The sequence below is a fragment of the Gymnogyps californianus genome, chromosome 13, assembly GCF_018139145.2.
Source record: "Gymnogyps californianus isolate 813 chromosome 13, ASM1813914v2, whole genome shotgun sequence".
Taxonomy (NCBI): domain Eukaryota; kingdom Metazoa; phylum Chordata; class Aves; order Accipitriformes; family Cathartidae; genus Gymnogyps; species Gymnogyps californianus.
Window position 1 is genome coordinate 19,673,736 of NC_059483.1, and position 20,325 is coordinate 19,694,060.

Genomic DNA, 20,325 nt, shown 5'->3' on the forward strand with positions numbered 1-20,325 from the left:
CACGTTGATTTACTTTTCACTTTAAAATCCCTGTCCAGTATGTAAATCACGACATGCGATAGTTACACATGTAAAGCTTCTGAAAATTTTTCTTTAAGGAAGCCATGAATATGAATCCCATTAAAAAATACAGTATTTGCCTTCTCAGATTTCCATTGGCATTTTTAACACAACTGGTGTAACAGAATAATCAGGCCGCATGCCCCAGCCTCAGCAAATGCACAGTCAGGAAAGGATGGAAAGCATGAGCTACTGACTCTTATAGATATTATTACAACCACTGTAAGACCCATATATTAACTCATGAATCTGAGCTCCCAACAAATTAAAACAAAACAAAAAAGTAAAGGTATCTGCCCACTAAAAAAGGAAAGTGATCAAGAGATCATTACCAATTGTGAGTTCTCGTCCCTGTAATTTGCAGCAATATCTTGGTTTTCCATAGCTCCTCCTAATAGCCCCGTTGCATATGTCCTTAGCGGCTGATCAGCCTCTCGCGCCCACTTAAAGAGATTTTCAACTATGCCTTCCTAGAATGAAGAAAATAAGAAAGCAATTCCAACAGTTATATTTCTTTTTTAACTTCTCAGTCCCAGTGAAAGCATCTGTTGGTAACAATTCTCCCTATCTCTAGTAATGACCAGGCTAGATTTCCTACCAATCATGTAATGAATGAAAAATATCTGGAACCAAAAAAAGAAATAAATCTAACATTTTAAGCTGCATAAAACTATTCTCAGGCATCAGATATTTGGAATCAGGATTTGCACACCTGCAAAAATCTTCTGAAGTGGCCAGTCAACCTACTGCCTAGGAAGTAGCAAAACCCTACAGGTATAAATTGATTAGTCAAAATAAATACGCCCAAAGCTCCTGTCAGTTTCACTAATATAAATCTCCAGCAATTTAGCAGATTTCAAAGAAGCTGTGTTGAACTCACACCAAGTAGAATGGAATTTGGCTAAATTTCTTACATTTCACTAAAAGCTTACTACGGCTAAATTGAAAAGTCACTTAAATAAGCAAGCTACCTGGTGCCAGAGGAACTCTTTACACTAGTGACTACTCACCAACCAAAAGAACAATTCTCACCATAGTCAGAAATCCATAATGTTTGGAGAAGAGAGAAATGCATGCAAGTATACCAATCCGTACATATGAAAATCATAATGTTAAATATGGTTAATATTTTTAATAGTAACAAAATCAGCAGTGTTTGAACACAGCCTGTCAGGCAACTTTTCTTAAAAAGGCTGGATAAGTGTTAATTAAAAATTAAAACAGTCAATTAAAAAGACAATGGTTTAGAATGAAAGATTCAATTTTTTCCTCTAAATCACTACTGGATTTTAAAACATCATACAACAACACATCATTATCATGACAGGAATCTTGCACACAATTTGAATCGTAGGTACAATACAATAAAACATCAGTTAAAAGTAATAATGAACAGACACACATTTCAATGAGAACTCGCAGCTTATAGATTTTTAAAGAGTTGCCTGTTATATATTTAAAGAAAACTGCATTATTATTTAAATGCTCTTATGTCATTTAAAAAAGAAAAAAAAAAAAAAATCAAATCGATGAGATGTGAAATACCTTGGCCGCTAGAGGCCCTCTTTAGGACCAGAAGAGAACCCTCTCCCCATGGATCTGTGAGCTATCCTAAAGCCTCCGACACACAGGAAGCCAAAGTGCCGTAACAGAGCTCTATATATTCTCAAGTCAAAAAGTAAAAAAGTCTTTAAGTGCAAAACTTAACTTAAAAATTTAATTTCAATTTACAGAGAAATTTAGTCTCTGAAAAAAGCTATATCCTCCACAAACAGGGAACTATTGTTTTACTTTTAATTTTTTTGGACCAAAGTCTCACAGCCTTAGCCTTTGGACAGATCACAACGATCTCAAATTAAATTCAATCCTTCACAAAGGGAGCACATTATTCTTTCCCTTTATCATGCTTTCAAGTTCATATCCGTATTTCCAATAGTAAAGAAATTAATTTAGAACTTTTATATAAAGCACTAACCGATTTCCAAACTTCAGAAAAACATTACGTTAATTTTGACAGATGAGGAAACTGTGGCTCAGGAGTGAAATCGACTTCCTCCTCACTTTCAATTCTCTGTGTATTCCTTCAGAAAAACACACTTATCAACATACAGAAGTCTGATTCAGCTGTCCATCACAGTTCCAGATAATCCCCACAAAGCATGGGGATTTTAGACTGCTTAGTTAAAGTATGACTTGCTTATCACTTAGCTGTAATAATGCTATTGCTCTGCTGTAGCTGGGGATTACTGGGCAAGACTCCTACAGCAAATCTTCACGTTCTATATGGCCTGCTCCATTTACAGGCCTATAAATAACAATTCAAATTATAACATTTCCCAAAACATTACATTAAGTTCCAGGTCCTCCATTTGAATCAGTCCCGTTATACCTTAAAAGCCGCGAAATATCCAAGATTTGATCAGTTGAATAAGCCAAGATCAAAAAGCCCCAAACCATTAGTAAGATTGAACAGATTGTCTCCCAGAGACAGGATTTCAATATGGCTTTTTACTGGTTTCTCCTACGGGAAGAACTGTTGGAGTACATAATACACCAAGCTTAAAAATCAAGCCTTAGTACAGATGATACCTTTTCCTGAAAGACAACAGCTGTTTCCAGTCCCGGCATGATATCCAGAAGAAGTCTGCAGGCAGCAGTGTTTAATGGAGGTTCTCTGCTCGTCATCACATAAGCATTCACTAGCTAGAGAAGATCAGGAACAGCATTGGTTTGAAATTCAACTCTGACCAATACCAGTGCAGTGAAAGCCTTACAACTCCCACAGCAGCAACGATAAAGTAAGAAACGTCAGTATGTAAGCCCTGGATCTCAAGAGGACTAGCCTTTAACCTGCTTCCTCCAGTGTCTCAGAAGTTGAAATTACTTCTCAGAGAAACAGAATTCCCCTCTGATCTGCTGTTCACTGACTAAACATCTATCTTGAACTGATTTGTAAAGACAAATGCCTAAAAAAAATTGCAGTTCAGTAACACTGTAAACAGAAAAAGGTAATCGCTAAAAAAAATTAACATTAAAAATTGCACATTTTTAATGGCATCTATGTTTGCTTATTGCTTGCTGTTTAAGACAGAAAGCTATATGCAAGCAATCTGTCAGAATCCTTACAGCAACGTGTACTGATACAGGTGCTTGCAGGGACGTGAGGGTAACAAAAATTCTAGCTATTAGTTAGAGTATAGCAATGCAAGAGGAAAGCCAGACTCTTGCCTCCTAATTCTCTGCCTGAGTCTTCCAGAGCTGACATACTCCTCTGCTCCTACAGACAGTCCAGCATTTCCAAGTATTCAGAGACAAGGCATTGGAATTAGTGGTATTAATTTCCATTACAGAAATTAATTATGCTTTTAAACGTGTATTAGAGGAGCTACATTTTCTTTAAAGAGACTGATAAACCTTGAGAACTAATTCATTTGTTACTACACACATTCCAGCACTCCTGAACAGCTCATAAACTCCTCTTTCCTTGAGTCACTTTAACAGTAGCAAATGAGTTGCACTTAAACCCATTTTAAAAACCACTGCTACGGAAGATAGTCCTGACACCAGTGAAATAGATATTAAACAAGTACTGAGGTCAACCAGCACAGAGTAAACAAAAACCATAAGAAGGTGTCAGGAATTGACAGATACAGTTCTCAGAGCAAACCTACCGCATTCATGAAATCATCATTCTTGAAAAGTATCCTCAGTAAGTGACCAAGCATGCACTCTGGGTCCGCTCGACCTGTGGGAGAAACAGGAAAAGACTTATCTACCTACCTCAAGATGTCAAGATTAATACTGAACTGCTATCTTCAAATTGATTGTGGAATACTCTAGTTAGCAGGACCTTTCTCAGAAGGCAAATTACAGAAGAAATCATATGAATTATTCACTGACTTAACATTTTTTCTAGTAGGCATTACCTCCCTAGAATGCCTACTAGTCAAAGCACAACACATTTTCATGGTCCAATAGTATTGAACTGTCATTTTTGTAGACAGCGAAGATGCAGATGCCAGGCAAACTGTTCCAGTAACTTGGAAATAAGTCATCTCCAAAAACAAACAAACAAAAAATCTAAGGATAACAAGATAAAAAGCGTCAGTGGCTGTATGTAACTATTCTAAAGCACTGCATTTACTCAACAGCAAATTCAAGATAATCTGAGACAGACTGCCTTCTCTGTCCATCTAACACCTACTACTTCACATTAACTACAACTTGTTAACATGATCATACCCTTATGTCATAGATCAGCCTCTGAAACACTCTTCCAAAACTCGACCCAGGGCCTCAAAATCTTGCAGCAAACATCAAAACTGCCAGATATCAGCACAACAGCACTATTAACCAGTGCAAAAGCAGTATCAGACCTTGAACAGCAGTGGGCACATTCAAGCTAAAAATTGCTTACTCTTAAATATGAATTACCAGGTATCCATTGTGACAGAGTTGGTGCTACCAAAACCATTCAGGACATCTTACCTGGGTGTCGGTCATCAAATGGGTCTGGATCCCCTTTGCGGTACTCTTCAGTCTCTTTCTCAATCAGCTCGGACATTCTGCAGAAGGAATGACATCAAATGAGCAGAATTCACTCTCAAGTCTTCTCCTAGTGCACAGCTCCTCACAATAGCCTATCTGTCAAAGTACTATAAAACAGCTCAGCAACTTTTATTTGAACAGTATTCAGTGCCACCAGAGGATTTCAGACTGTTCACAACAGAGGAGTGAGAAAAAAGACTTGCCTCTAATATCTCATCCCCCTCACTGTGCTCCAAAACACGCTGAACCCATATCAACACCCCAGTGATGCACAAGCATGACACTCTGGAGGGGTCAACACCTTTTATTTACTCATGTCACAGTCCTGGTGACGTTCTATGACACACACTGTAGAGAACTGGAATAAATAAAGGGCTTGAGTAGTACTCCTCACCATCACATAGTCTTTCTTTTGCAGTAGAATAAGTCCTGAACAGGTGACTTAGTCTTCCTTCCTATTTAGTCTGTGCAGAGGCAGCTGCTCAAACTGCCTACAAAATTTTTTGTTATTTTTGCATATTAAATTTTAATAATACCATGTAATAACAAAAGTATTCAATATTTAATAAAGTGTTGTGTAATCTCCATTCAGCTTATCCCTTCAGCTTCACCAAAGCTCAACTGTTTAGCATGTGTCAGTTACCGCAATGGATAAGACAAGGAGAAACTCAGCCAGCTCCCTATTCATAGACCTTCAAAACACATTAAACGCTCCTCTGTATCAGAAAAAAACTGAAGGTTGTTTTGAAGCTATGCCTTCCCCTAAACTGAGAAGCAGCCTCAGCAGACACAAGGAATCCTATGCTCTAATTCATTTAGCATGAGCAGTATGGGAATTAATTATTATTTTTATTTAAACAAAATCAAGAAGAGGGAGATCATCTCATGGTCAAGCAATAAATAATTCCATAGTAATCCACTGTCTTTCTCCATCAAGTGTTACAGCAGAAATATATGTAGTTTGAGGTGAAATAAAGAGCAAATATTCAAAAAACATTAGCAAATTAAATGTTATTTCCTTGGTATAAAACCTCATTCCCTCCCTCCTACTGAGGTCTAGAGTAGGGTGCAGAACCTATGTGCAGCACAGCATTTTAAAACAAGGTCTTAATACCTCAGGGTAGCGATCTAGGCAGAGTTTATTATAGGGGAGGGAAAACTGCTGGAAGGCTGCAGTAATCCCTGGAAAAATATTTGTCTTTTGCAAGGGATTTCCCTTAGAGAATGCCACTGACTTCTACTCCATTCCTGTTACTTTCCAGAAAATATCCTGTGTTTCCAGGGACAATTAGAGGCAAAAATGTACTTAGTCCTGCCTCTGTGAACTACTCTGACTTGCCAGTATGACAGAGGATGATGTTATGAAGCCTGCCCAGATTGTAGAAACAGCAAATTAGCTCATCAGGAATGAGCAGAGAACTTTCCTGCTTGTCTCCGATCTGACAATTATCTTTCAGCAAACTGTTTATCCTGTGGGGTTCTAATATTTACTTTTAGTAAGCCTGAATGTGAAGAGATGCAAATTATGTCCCTTGCTAACAGGTGGCACAGCTTGAGCTCTCAAGAATTTCTGGCAAGTTACTTAAATACTCCACTGCCAGCTCCTCATTTTTTTCCATGAGAACTAATAGCTTGAGGGGTGCCCACTGACAGACAACTGGGACAAATGGGGAGTTGAGAAGCTGCGCCCTAGACTTGTCAGGTCTTTTTAGGTGATAATCAGCACTTTGATTATGTGCCAGAAAGGACAGACAAGCAGCATGGAAAGTGAGCATTACATTCTCATCAGTCCATTCTGTTTAGGTAGGCAGCCAAACAGTGTGCCAGCTGAAGCTGCCGAGCGGTTTCAGGGACGACAACTTTATCACAGCCTAGATGAAACAGGCACATGAATCACCAATTATGGGGTTTTTTCAGACAATTAGTCACAATTGTTTGACCAAAATAAAAGAGTGCTGCCTCTTTAAAATTGACTTTCAAAAAAAAAAAATCAAGCTTGCTTACAATAACCTTCTTTTAACTAACGCATACAAAGGTGGTTTGTGAAGTGGCTTGGATGAATCTATCTAGATCAACAGCTCTGTCAATTCTCAGTTGAAGCAACAGGAGAGTCAAATAACTAACAAAGCTCATTCCTGCCTCATAACATAGGCACGTGGTACACAGGGCTTTAACAAAAACCAATTCACAAGAACACTGAACTTTTATTCAGGTTTCGACATTTCCTTTGTTCACTTGGCATTATATTGGTTCTCTAGCCACTTCAGAGTTTGCAGAGAAGATCTAGGTTTTACATGGGGGTAGAAGTTCTTTCCCCTCACTTCTGACTGATTTTTTTTCTCTTTACAACTGTCTTTGCAATCATCTTTGGAAAGTTAGTCAGATCCTCATTTTCACTTGCCACAAACTGAGCACACCTTGGGGGCGGGAAGGAAGGGGCAGTGGTATACATAAAAGTATGTCAACTTTGCAAGACTCCCAATGATCTAGATGGCATAATATAAAGCCATCCTAACATTGCTCTATGCCATCATTTGGCATTAATGACCAACCTGAGCCTTTACAACAGATTGCAAGAGTGTAAGATGCTCTAGGATCCCATACCACACCATGCTTGGTTTGCGGAGATGAAGTATGATGTTAAGCTGCTGATTTATTCCCTTTATGAAAGAGGCTCTTGGGATGCAGTGAAGGATCTGACTCCCAGGATTTGCCAGAATGGTTGAACATGACTTGCATCCTGACTATGAACTAATGCTCTTGCAGGATCATTTCAATTTACAATATTTCTGAAAATCATATATATTAAATATCTGTTGTTTGCTGACACGCTTTCCAAGCAATTTCTTCAGTTCATACCTTCTGACACTCCAGATTTCGTAAATCCAGAAAACTAGCTTATTTGGAAGTGACAATTCAGGTGTGGCCTATAAACCACACTGTTGCTGTTCTTGTCCTATTACCGGTGAAACATTCACTATTGCACTCTCACATATGCTGCCTCGGCATCACATTTAACGGACCCCCATCCACACGGGGAAGTTTTCTTCCATTTAGCTCAGAAGGCGGAAGGAAGTAGAAAAACGTCACTCACCAACAAGCATGACCACAGCTTCCTCTGCCTTAAGTCTAAAACAATATGCAAGGGCATTACTCTGCCTCAGGACATTAGCTAACACAAGCTCCAGTTGGTGAGGATTCCTAGCACCTCTTCCAGCAAATTCTTTTAAACCTATGCTGTACCTAAAACCCTCTACTCCAAACAGACATATAGCTTTCATTGATACCTGAAGCACTGTAAATCCAACTTCTGCCAGAGCCAGTAGATCCCCTTGCTATCTGCCTTAAATAAATCTGTATTATCTCCACTAAAGCCAAAATACCCAAGCTTTCACCATCCATAACCACTCTGCCTGCTGCACAGAAACCTTGGAGAACCAAAAGAGAGTTATCAGACTTGTCTGGGCATAAATAATGCAGGGAACTCAAAGAGCTGAAGGGGAGCAAGAAGTGCCAGACTGCTATAAACACAAGAAAAGACTTGTTTAATTCAAATGTCTTTAAATTTCTTAGAATATAGTAAATTTCTGCTGTTTATGCCTGCAAGAAAAAGCCTTGAAATAGCACATATGTTTCCTTCAAGACACAAATCAGACCATACACAAAGACACACCAAAACATGTCTCATGATTTTCAAGAGACCTACTCATTTTCAAGCGTTTAAGATTCGCTTTCTGCTGCTCATCTCCCTCTTCCGTGCTGCTATTTTTAAAACATAGTAAGAACAGCAAAAAAGTTGTGCCCACTAGGTGAGGCATGGCACAGATCTGTGCAAAGAAGCTCCACCAGATTCCTGTTATTTCCACCCAGTGCCAGCTCAGAATCTGTGCACTGACTTGTCTGACCCAACAACGCAGAGCAGTGCAGTGCGGAAATCTGGATTGCTCTTAACGTACAAGTGCAGTAAGTCCTTCCGCATACGCTAGGCAGGCCACAGGTCTGCCAGCAGAGGTGCAAGGAGGAATTGGGTGGAATTTCTGTGAATCTCCTGTTAAAGCAAGAGTAACATCAGTTTACCCAAGAGAGGCCTGGCTTGGGAAACCACAAATGCAATTGATAATTCAAATGTTTCTCTTGTAATAGAAGATGTCTTACAATTAATGGTGTTACTAGTACCTACACATCTCCTAAAAATAATTTATTGGTCTAGGGACTATTTTCCTCACACATACAATACAATGCCAGTCAATCAACATCCAGTTTTAAAAAAACTAATCAAGTTTTAAAATTTCACTTTAAACATGCCCTGTGAGCTTCAATAAAATCTTCTCCCCTTGATTCATCCAAGGAGTCGCTCTCATCCTTTCATTTAATCTGACCAATGTTACTACAATCACAAACCCCACACCATCACTCTGATGGAACAACATTCTCATAGCTTTCGATCTTGATCAAAGTTTTACAAGCTTCAGGTGAAGATACCAAAGTTATTTCAACTATTTAATGATTCCTCTGACTTCTATTATTTCAGAGAATTAAATTCATGTTTTAGAGACAGTCTCTGTAAGATCTTTGCAATATAAATTTCTTACCAAAAATTGTGTGTATTTAAATACCACACTTATAGTTCAACTTCCAGAGCAAGAAAATGAATTACCAACAGGTAATCAGGTACGTAAAAACCTCAAGCAAAAACACAGCAAAGGCTGCTGTCAAGTAACTTCAGATATTTAGATTTAGGAACTTATTTAATAGATCTTACCTGGTGAGAATAGGGACCATGTCTTGCCCGCTGCCATGTTCTTTCTCCCATTGCTCAAGCAAAGCAGTGAGCTCAGCCTTGGAGTCCACATGCCCAGATCCTGAAGTCATGGCTTAGCCTAAGGCAGAAGTAACAAGTAAAAAAAAAAAAAAAAAAGGGCAGAAAAATGAGCAAGAAATCCCACAAAGTTTTGCTATACTCACTGAAATAATCTAAATCAAAGATTACAAGTCATTTGGAAGAGGCAAGTAAATACTCAGCAACAAGGAGTGAGAAAGAGAAGGTTAAGTGACAGAATACTGCTGAACTTCGCTTTCAAAGTTGGAAGTTTCTTTTTGGTCCTTTGCCTGAAGAATAAAGAACATGTGCACACTTTGAACACAAGTCTTAACTGGTGTATGACAACCCTGACCATGATGGGAAGTATGCACACCTAACCACAAGTGTGTTCAGTACTGAAGCTTTTTAAAACTCTATCTCAATTCCATGAGCAGACTTGAGTTAGTCCTTTGCTGTTGCTCAGGGATTTACTCGAGAAACAAGAAAGCTAGGGCAGCAAGATTATAATCAGTGTCATTATTCCAGTTTAACACCCTCCAGACAGCAGTGGAAGTGCCAAGAATCATATTAGCTTCACACTGCCAAGCAGGCAAAAGGCAGCGGCACTGAGCAGCTGCAGCAGTGGAAGGAGCACCAAAAGAGTGGTAGTTGGGAAACAGAGCAGGTCACCACATCACTACTTGTTCAAGGTTTCCAAGAACAGTCAGTGGCTCTGGTAAGAAGGAAGAATGATCACAGGAGGAAGCACTGGAGCAATTACTTCAGGTTTATCAGCCTTTACTTGCAAGACAGCAGCTGACAGATTTATCTTCCCATCCTCAAAAGTGAGACCCCCCTACAGTACTCAGTGACTTGTTAAGGTACCATTTAATGAAGGGAACTATCACTCTAGGTTCTGTTTAAGCCTCTAAATTTCCAGGTGTCAATTTTTGTCAGTCTGATAAAAATCTACTAGAAATATTAATAGACCAAACCAGAACAAAATCTGTCTCAAAACACTGCCATGCCCTTAGTTTCCAATCTGACAGACTGATTGCGGTCAAGAGTTGTAACTTCTGGAGGAAGGAACACCCAATCCTAATTTATAAATTGACCTTCTATTGGAGATGGCAGGGAGAAATCAAAGCAAAAGAAATTCCTTCACATCCAAAAACGCACAAAAATTTCCAGCATTTCATTAGCCATAACGTGGCCAATATCCATCTACCATGAGATTAAATATCCATTTGTCATAACTGACCCAGAGAAAGAACTTTCCAAAACAATGTTAAATACAGATATGTTCAAGGCAGTGACACACACATAAACTCCTGAAATACATATTCAGGAATCGGCCAAATGACAGACTATAAAGGGAGCTATAGGTCAACATAGATTACATAAGCATTTATAGCCCAAGTTCATTCTGAAAAACATCTCCATGTTTAACTGAGTGTTGGATACCTCTAATTGGTTTAAAACCTTTTTCTCACTCAGGGAATGGATGAACAACCCTACAGCTCTACATCCTGTCTCATAGGTGCTTCTGAATTTAATGTATTGTGACTGGTTAGTTAAATGGGAGACAAGAAGTGAAGATCACCTGGCTGAAGACAAAACTGGCAGAAACTGCACAAAAATCGTCACCCAAAGACTACAGAAAAATAAACCTGCGACTACAAGACACCCAGTCTGAAGAACACCATTTTGATAAGTATTATATGAAGTGAGCATATGCTAACAAAAAACCTACCTAAGCATAAAGAAAGATGATGTTTTCTAAATGACAAGTAATTATGATTTTATCTAGAGCATTCATTATTCATTCATCACAGAACTAGACTGGGAAATTTGATGCAAATGCATAAATCGCTTTGGAAAAAACAGGCAACAAAAACGTAATGAGATTGTCCACACACACCCCGAAACACCTTTGAAAAGGAAAACTATATTCTAAGCTCATAAAGCTCCATTCCCTTTTTCATTAACTGAACAATACTTGCCAGCAGCACTTCTGAGCTTTTAAATATCACAGATAAACATTCAGACAAATGTACTCTGAGCCTCAGAATGCAACTGCTGTAACGGTATCTGCATTCAACCATTTCAGATATCTCCACCTTCATTCTATACCCGAGGGATACAGAAAAAAGTGCCTTGTGACCCCAGAGCTTGTATAAGGCCTGTACAGGCTCTCCTGCAACCTGAAGAATAGTTTACTTCCCCTAACAACCGTTAATTATTCCAGCTAGAAAATAAGAAAGGTCCAGCAATACTTACAACAGGTCAACAAAGTTCCAGTCAGGAAGACCACAGGAACTGCTGACATTGCCCTCTGGGATGCCCAATGCTATACCATAACCAAGTGAAAATAGAAAAATCCCAGCTGTCCCTAAAACCTGGAGTATTGCCTCACTTAAAGTACATTATGGCTCTAAATAACTGGTGCTGACACACAACTATTTTCCTGAAATAAAGTTAAAACATAAAAATACCACCCTTTCTATGAGTACACAGCAACGACAGTAAATGTCTCACCAAGGCATCTCATCTATTCCGAAGGCTTATCGCTCCCGACCTATTCAAATAAATTTGACTATTCTAGATGGCACCGCAAAGAGCAGCGACAACAAAAATTACCTCAGAAGCATCTACTTCCACAGTTCTCATATTAATGCACATTATCAGTAAAATATATATGGATGGAATATTATGGCAGGTGAATGACTTTTTAAATACAAGAACCAAAGCAATTCCTACTGTGGTCACTTTTTTCAAGAATTCCATCTTAAATCAAAGTGAAGAACTCTGCAGAAAGGACAAGATCATAAACAGTATGAACTAAACCATAACTGTCAGAAATATACCCAGCCTTTTGGAGAGGAAGGCCTGTGAGAGCAACTCTTACTTTCACTATTTCCCTTGGACAATCTTAAATTGCTCTCCAGGAACTAGCAGAACAGGGAGCAGCTATCTCATAGCTCACGGGGGTTTTTAATAAGTTTTGAAAATCATGGCCTACTACAGATTTCAATTAGAATATCCAATAAGCTAACGAATGGAGTATTTTTTTTCCAAACACCACTATTGTCAAAATATCATATTTAGAATCAATAGAACTGATATTAACAAAACATAAAGCACTTACTCAAAAGATTTGACTTGGAAAGACAAATATTTACAACCTTAACTATCACTCACTGTGAACAGTCCCACTGAAAATCCACATATGCACGTTTCAGCACACAGTGGTGCAGAGAGTATTGCTTTAATAGTAAACACTACTTACTATTCCAATATCATAGCAAAGGTTTTGTGAGCATTTTACTCTTCTGAACTTAGATGTAAAAATTTGACAGAAAAGGGAAACTCAAAGAAGTATTCAGACACAGATACCTAGAAGTACTCATATGTTTTTGAAATCTCAGACACCTTAGTGCTTGAGTCACCTTAGTCAGACACCTCTGAACAACAAAGAAATACAAGTCCCACTGACCTCTAACTGCAGACCCTGATAAGCGCACGGTACGGTTCAAGCAGTTCAGCTTCACCCTTTTGTTCCTCGACATATTTGAGCGTCGCACCGACTGCAACGCTACTACAGGTCATTCACTTATTGATTTTGCGTTGTGTTCATGAAAAGGATTATGAGGTTCTGAACACACTGACTTCAGTACAGATACACATTTTAAAGTATGAAACCTCTCAGGTGAAAATAAATCTGTTCGTAAAATCTGAAAAACCAACAATCTGGTTACTCAGGAAACAAGCGCAAAATCCGTACCTTAGCAATTTAAATGGAAAATGAAAGAGCCACATAACAAAAACAAAAATCACACCTTAGGGAAAAAAAAAATCAATTTTAATCAACTTTGTAGAAAGAGTGCACATTTAAATTCATACATGGACAAAAATTACAAGAGGATTTGTACATCCACACGTATAGAGCCAACTCAAATTCTAATAACTACACTTTGACCTAGCTTAAATAATCAGGTTTCATATTGTTCCTGAACATGATTCTAGGTATGGCTGAGGACACAATGTAGATGAGAAGTCTAACGTAATAATATAACATCATAAGGGAAAATTAAAAACTCATGAGTTGGAATCTACTTAAATACGTAGCAAGCTGAGCAGTATATATGTATGTTCTTCCATATTTATGTTTTAACACAAAGAATTCCTTACTTTAAAAAAAAAAATCTCCCTCTCATCACAATTATTCTTTCAATGGATGAGATACCAGACAGCTATTTGCCTAAACCTGTTGGGTCTGAAATAACCATGCCAAAGTTAATGCTGAAGCATAATGAGCTGTCAACACTGAAGTTCACTTGTGGAAGAAAGTATGCCACAAACTAACACGATCTTCACAACCTACAGAGAAAAAAATCGTGTTTTGGTACCACACGAGTGAAGCTCTGAGGGAAGTCCTTGTTTGTTCAACTTCCGACTCTAACCCCTAACACAACTCCAATTTGGCTGTTACTACAGAACATATTCCTAACGTTGCTTTAAATATTTGTTTAAAAATTCATCATTTTTTACAGTTAGGATATTTTTAAGGCCAGGGAAAACCACAGAGTTATTTAGTTTCCTAGAATTTCTGCTTTTACAAAACAAACCTGGAACTACATGCTGATCTGCCAGGACAAGCACAAAAAACAGGAACTTCTGCTGTCTACAAAGGAAGGTAAAAAAACAACGCTCCGTTTCAACATCAATTCCTCTTTACACAGCTGGAAGGAACAACACGAGGACCCTACCTCCCCAGAGGAGCCCTGAGACTCGATCTAGCCAGGGAAGCGTGCAGCTAATGACAGCTCTCACAGGGTCTAGCGCGGCAGGCAGCACGCCCCCAGCGTGCAGGCGCTCGCCGCGCTGCGCCTTGCGGGAGCAGACCGCTCGCCGGGACCCGACGGCAGGAACCGCCGGCGCTCCCCGTTCGAACCGAAGGTTTAAAGGTTAGCAGAAGGGGTGGGGGGGCCCCCAAGCCGGAGAGCCTCCCTCCCCGAGCAGGCCCGGCGGAGCCCCGCGCGGAGCGGCTCCTCCCCAGGCCCCGGCGCAGGAGGAAGAGCCCCGGCGGAGGGGGCGGGCCGGCCGGCGGAGGACCGGGGCGGGCGGGGCCGGCGCGGCGCAGGCCCGCCCCCCCGCCGGGAGGCTGACAGGCCGCGGGGGGACGAGGCGCAGCGCCCCGCCGGGCCCCCGCCGCCCCTCGCCCCAGTGCCGCTTCGGAGGGCGCCCCCTAGCGTGGGGGCGGGGCGCGCAGGCCAACCCGCCCCCCCCGGCGGCTCCCTCAGGGCCTGAGGCGACCCCCTCCCCCTGCCCGGCGCGGAGGCCGCGGCCGCCAACCGGCTCGGCTCGGCTCGGCCCGGCCCGGCCCGGGAGAAGCGCGGCGGCGGCGCGGCGCGGCCCCCCCCGCCCGGCGCCCCGTACCTGCCCGATGCCCCGCTGGGTCGCCGCCGCTGCCCCCGGCCCCTGCGCTCGGCCCCGCACACCCCGCGGCGGCCGCGATTGCTATGGCGGGCACACACTTTGCGCGTCACCACGCTAGGGGCCGCGTCACAGCGCGCGAGGCGGCGTTGCGAGCTCAGCGGTGAGGGAGGGGGAGGAGGCGGCAAGGGCCTCGCGCTCGGCCTCCCGGGAAACGGAGTTCGCGCGGGGTGAGCCCTCTGCGCGTGCGCCTGCCGGGAAGAAGCACCGCGGAGGAGGCTGGGAGTTGTAGTTCCCGGCGGGTGCCGCCATTGCGCCCCCCTCAGCCCAGCCCAGAGCACCGCGGCCGCGGCGGCTCGTAGGCGAAGGGGCGCTTTCTTGGGAGTGAGGCGAGGCTGCTTCCTCTGCTTTTTCCAGGCTGGCACTGGGGAGCCACCGAGCAGCAGCTGCCAGCCCCGATACCCGGGTGTCTGCCCCGATAGCAGCATAGCAACAGGCACGCTGCCACCCTGCCCTCCAGCCCCAACAGGGACCGTCACCAGCTGCGTCTGTTTCTTCCTTTCTCACACCCAGGCTGAGTGTTGACTTGTGCGTTGTTCACCTGCTTAACGTTTCTTCCAGGTAGACAGCAGGGTGTTTTAGTGAGAGAGCGGCTTGAAGATGAGCTTAGATGACAAGCATGCCTGCCTTCGCTCCCTCTCTGGAGCGGTTTCTCCTCTTCTTATCTGCAAGACAGGAACATCATCCTATTTCTTCCCAGTTAAAGGGGGACCGTTTTTGGCAGTGGAAGCCAAACCCCACAGCGGTGCTGAACACCCACCTCCACCTCTGCTCTGGGCCATGCCCAACCGCAGGAAGCGGAGACTGGACTGAAGCATTTCTCAGGCTCTCCTGGGCCTCTAGGGCAAGCTCCTCTTCCCATATCCCCACCCGTCCTCCCAGCTGTGGGAGTTCATCCTCTCCCCAGCCCTTTCCTCTAACACCCCCCAGGAGAAGCTACGCACATGCATGCAATGAGAAAGTCTATGTGCAGAGAAACCCTTCGGCATTGCGTAGCCCCATCCCTGTTTGCTTTCCGCATGCAAAGTCTTCCGTTCCTCTGGGATTTTTTTTCCTTGTCTGTTGGCTCCGAGATGGAAGAAGCCCAGCTCTTTGGGGGGCACTGTGTGCTTTTACAGTGGTAATAAGTTTATTCTGCACTGTCCCTTGCCCCTGGCATATTAAGTTACCCATGGAGAAGATGTACACGCTCTCAGCAAGGTTACCGTTTCTGAGGGGGAGGAAGAGCTGGAAGGGTACACTTCTCACCCATGCCCCCAAGGCTGGTTGGAGGATCAAAGGTATCAGACCTGCCTGCAGCTTTACTATCCAGGGAAGAGCAGCACAACCACAGCTGCACCTTCTTCTCCCCCTGCAAGGCACCTGGCAGCATCTCGGCCAGCCACAGAGCTGTTCAGGAGGAGGCTGCAGAAGTTAGCACTCCCATCTCCTCATCCCCTAAGTTCAAAGGGCTAAGAGCAAAATTAAAGTTTCCAGTTCCTGCCACATCGATGGTGCGCTGGAGATAAGGTCACTTCTCAGAGAAAGTGGGGTTCAGTCCCCAGGCTCACCTGAGCAGGTAAGGAGGCTCGGAGCCTGCTGCTTCATTGCAAGAGCCTGGTACGTTGTTGGTAGGAGAGCTTGCAGCTACCCCCTGGCAGCTCTGCCACAGCCTCCTATACGAGCTGCCTGAAGTGCTCAGGCCTCCAGCTCCTGCATTTCCAGGCCTCAGAAGATATTTGGGAAGGACTCAGTCTAACACCCTTGTTCCCCGCAGGGCAGGTGAGAGTGCTACTGGCTCATTTTGCAGGGCCAAGACAGTGTGAGCTCTCCTTTAATTTGGCTTCCCTTTAAAAGCAATCAAACCCCTGCTTGCGCTGCAGTCCTCTAGTAATTGCCCAGGTAGTGGCAGAAGCTCTTCTCTTAAAAGAATAAATAAGAGTAAAAAATGAGTAAATAAGAGGAAACACAGTCCTCCCTCTCAGGGAAAGCCTTCATAAGCACTGGCACCATTCCCAGATGAGATGCTTCCTGCCCCCCAGTGTCCACATTAACCCCCTTTCTTACACTGCAACTGTATAAACCCCTGCCCCAGGCAGTGTTTGGACAGGTACAGATTCTGCTACCACACTTATAATATTTGACTGTGAAGTCTTGATTAACTACGGGATAATGACTGCAGCAGTGAGAATCCTGCAGCAGAAATCCCCCTGAGCGCTGGATGTAGTGACTGAGCCCCCACCCTCACACCAACACTTTGCTTTAATAGTGCAGTTGAAGAAAAAAACCCAGCAAAACATCACTGTGGATGGCAGAGCAATAAAAACAAGAGGCCAGCAGTAAGCTTGCACCTCTTGCCCTGGGGAACCTTGTGGCTGAGAGGTGGCGGAGAGAGAGAGGCCTGTCGCGTGCAAGGAGGGGAAGGTTATCTCTGCATGTTCACCTGCGTGGGGTCCCCAGCCAGAAAGACAATGTAATAGCATAGGACGGTCAACTGATAGTAATGATGGCTTAAGGCTGAATCAAAGCTTGAGCTCCCTTGAACAAAATAACCACTTCTCTTCTCCCCATTGCTGTCATATCCCAGATCACCTTGCAATATCGTGGTAAGATCAGCAGTTTATAAGGAGAGGATAAACCCACTTCACCAGGCTCTAATAAGCTTCTAGGCTTAAGGACAATTAATTGTGGAATCAGAGGAGGAACGGCACTGGTAAGAGAAGCCAGGAAGACACAAACTGTGTTTCCAGAGGATGCCTTGAGTACAGCTAAGTGGAAGTATGTGGCTGGGATGCCTCATCTGCTCACAGCTGCTGACAAAGGCAGAGAGCCCCAGACTCAGCCTCCAGGCAGCAGGTTCACCTTCCTGCCTGAACAGACCTTTGCTCTGAGAATAAGAAAAAAGTTTGTGTTCAGGAAGCTCACAACATTCAGAGATACTCCTCACTGCGGCTGCCCTACAAGGAGAGGAAGGACCCTTTAGGCTTTCAGGAGAGTTAATTGCTTACCTTGACCTCCAACACAGATCTGCGCTGATAAAGCTTATTGACTTCCTACACTTCACCTTTTATTAATTGCCCCATCTGCTTGTGGGAGTCAGTTTGCTCATCACCATGTTTCTACTTGCAATTGAGTTTCTGTTGCAGGGTAGCTGAGACGGTAGTTACTGACTTAGCAGCTACCAACCTCTGCAGCATAATTTTGCTGCATGACTCATAGCAGGTGAGTAGTAAGTCCAGTAATAGAGTTCAGTCCCTTCTCAGCGCTTGTGCATATCACACTGCTGCTGCAACTACACACAGCACCCAGCTGGATTCCCTGGCAGCACCTAGGGAAGGGTACAATGCCAGGAACTGGACCTTTGGGAGGGTCTGAACCTGCCCGGCTAAGATGCTTGCAAACTGAAGGGTGTTTCTTTACAACTCCCATGCCCCAGGGGACCGCAGAAACCAGGCGGGAGGTCAGACATCTGGGGAGCTGCACCTGGGAACAGAGGACATTTTCCAGGAGTGCAGTGGAGGTCAGTCTGCCTGCACTCCAGTTCGGCTGCGATGCACTTCTCTGCAGAGTGCTCTCCTCCCTTCCACCCTGCCAGTCTCCTGCAGTGCCTGTGGGTATCTGGGGAGTGAGCAGCAGACATAAAGCTTTCCCAGGAAGGCCACAGCTCCAGCCTTGGTACCATCTATCGCTCTTCCAGCCTTGATCTGCCCGGATAGTTCAGTAGTTGTTTTATTGCAGTACCGTGTCAGCTAATATTTGCAATGATATCCCTCATGCTGCAGGGGCTTTAAACACTGTCTAGGCTCCCCCGCAGCACTTGCTTGCCATGTATATAATGCTGAATTTTCACATGCTGTGCAAAAATATTGCTTGATGGATTAGATTATGGACACAGGTGACCTGCAAGCTGGTAGCCAGCACATCAGCAAATGGTCTGCTCCCGTTTCTTGCCTACCTCTGAGAGAAGGCAGATACTACAATTAAAAGATGGGAGAAAAGAGATAGAAAGTGGGAGTAAGCAGGGGAAAACAGTGCAGTGGGATCCTCCCTGCCTGGACACACAGAGCACAGTGAAGGGGCTGCAGGCATTGCCACAGGTTACCTGCAATCCAGGTGACTGTGGGCAAACAGGGCCAAAATATGTGCATTCAGTGCCCATGATAAATGATGTGCGATAAGGGAATAGTCCAATCACTAGGTGGCACACCAGGATCATCACACCAGACCAGCATCCTCTTGGGAGGAGAGGAAAGAGCGCAAAACAGCCCAAAGCACAAGTTAATAAGCAATCATCTGGGGCTGATGTGCTTAGAAAGAGCCATTTGTGTGCACACACATAGAGCAAAAACATCCAACAACTGGGTGAAGAAATAAAATGTAAAAGTGCAGACAAAATTTGTTCATTCAATCAAATTCTGCCTATTCTCCTTTGCTATTTCTGAGTGACAGTGGGTAAGGTGGGGGAGACCCACTCATGAATGGAGCGTGAAGAGGCAATGCACAGAGTGCAGCAGAGGTGGATGTTGCCCCAGGGAATGCAGTTACCACCTCTTCTGAGAGCTAAGCCTGCTCCTGTGTGTGGAGAGAGCATTTGGGTTTTCCTTCCAGCAGAAAAGGCCAAGCAAAGTGCAAAGAGAAGTTTCTTGCAGCAGATAAAACTCCTCTGCTTCCCGGATGGAGATGGAGTGAGGAACAGTGGCAGGAGGCTGACATTTCCTACTACAAAAGGAGTTCAAGGGTGGTTGTTTGCAGGGAGAGAAAAGAGTGATAGAAGAAGAGTGATAGCATGGTTTCTGGGGCAGATTTTTGTCTGGGCTGGAGCTAACACAGCAACACAAGCTAAAACCAGCCAAGGCATTTATGAGGAGGGGCTAGGGAGAGACCCACATTTTGGCAGGGGCCCAGCTACCATTGTGCATTGTTCTGCTACTGTAGATCAGTAGAAGCAGTTCACTCTCGAAAGCGTCAAGGACTGTATCATGGCCAACTATGCTAAATCTTCTGGACGCTCACAGGGTCTGCAGGACCTGCCATCAGGCAGACAGTGCACCTCAGGCTCTCCAAGTGTTTGCATGAATTCAGCAGTGCAGACACAGGCTCACTAGCCAGCTCCCCCCGAGCAATGGTTTGGCTGAGAATTTAGCCCAGACTGAAAAGAGAAGCCAGATCTATATCTAGGAACATAGAAATGTAGAAGAATGTAGTTCATCCGCTCAGATACTAATGAGAATATAAGCAGGCAAATAGCTTTCTTCCAAACAGACTACTGCCAAAACCCTCCGTTCAGACACTCAGTCTGATGCCAAGAGCACATAACTCTGCCTAGCTGAGCATCTGAATGACAGCACATCTGCGTTCGCAAGCTAAAAGTCAACAGGAAAGTTAAATAATACAAAGTGATCACTGTTGTGTGAAGTAGAGGTTCGTGCACTGGCATAAAC

General features: G+C 43.5%; 1 protein-coding gene across 3 annotated transcripts in view; it reads right to left on the reverse strand.

Moving 5' to 3' along the window:
• DCAF1 (DDB1 and CUL4 associated factor 1) overlaps positions 1-9,480 on the reverse strand; it is a 48,696-nt gene extending 39,216 nt beyond the window's left edge. For 2 of the 3 annotated variants that reach the window (XM_050904492.1, XM_050904495.1), the window contains exons 1-5: positions 9,371-9,480; positions 4,549-4,625; positions 3,732-3,805; positions 2,650-2,763; positions 393-530 (exon numbers count right to left, since the gene is read on the reverse strand). In XM_050904492.1, coding sequence (XP_050760449.1) covers positions 393-530; positions 2,650-2,763; positions 3,732-3,805; positions 4,549-4,625; positions 9,371-9,480 — 513 coding nt within the window. The remainder of the gene's footprint in view (positions 1-392; positions 531-2,649; positions 2,764-3,731; positions 3,806-4,548; positions 4,626-9,370) is intronic. The other variant, XM_050904494.1, reaches the window with a different exon arrangement.
• Positions 9,481-20,325: the final 10,845 nt, after the last annotated feature.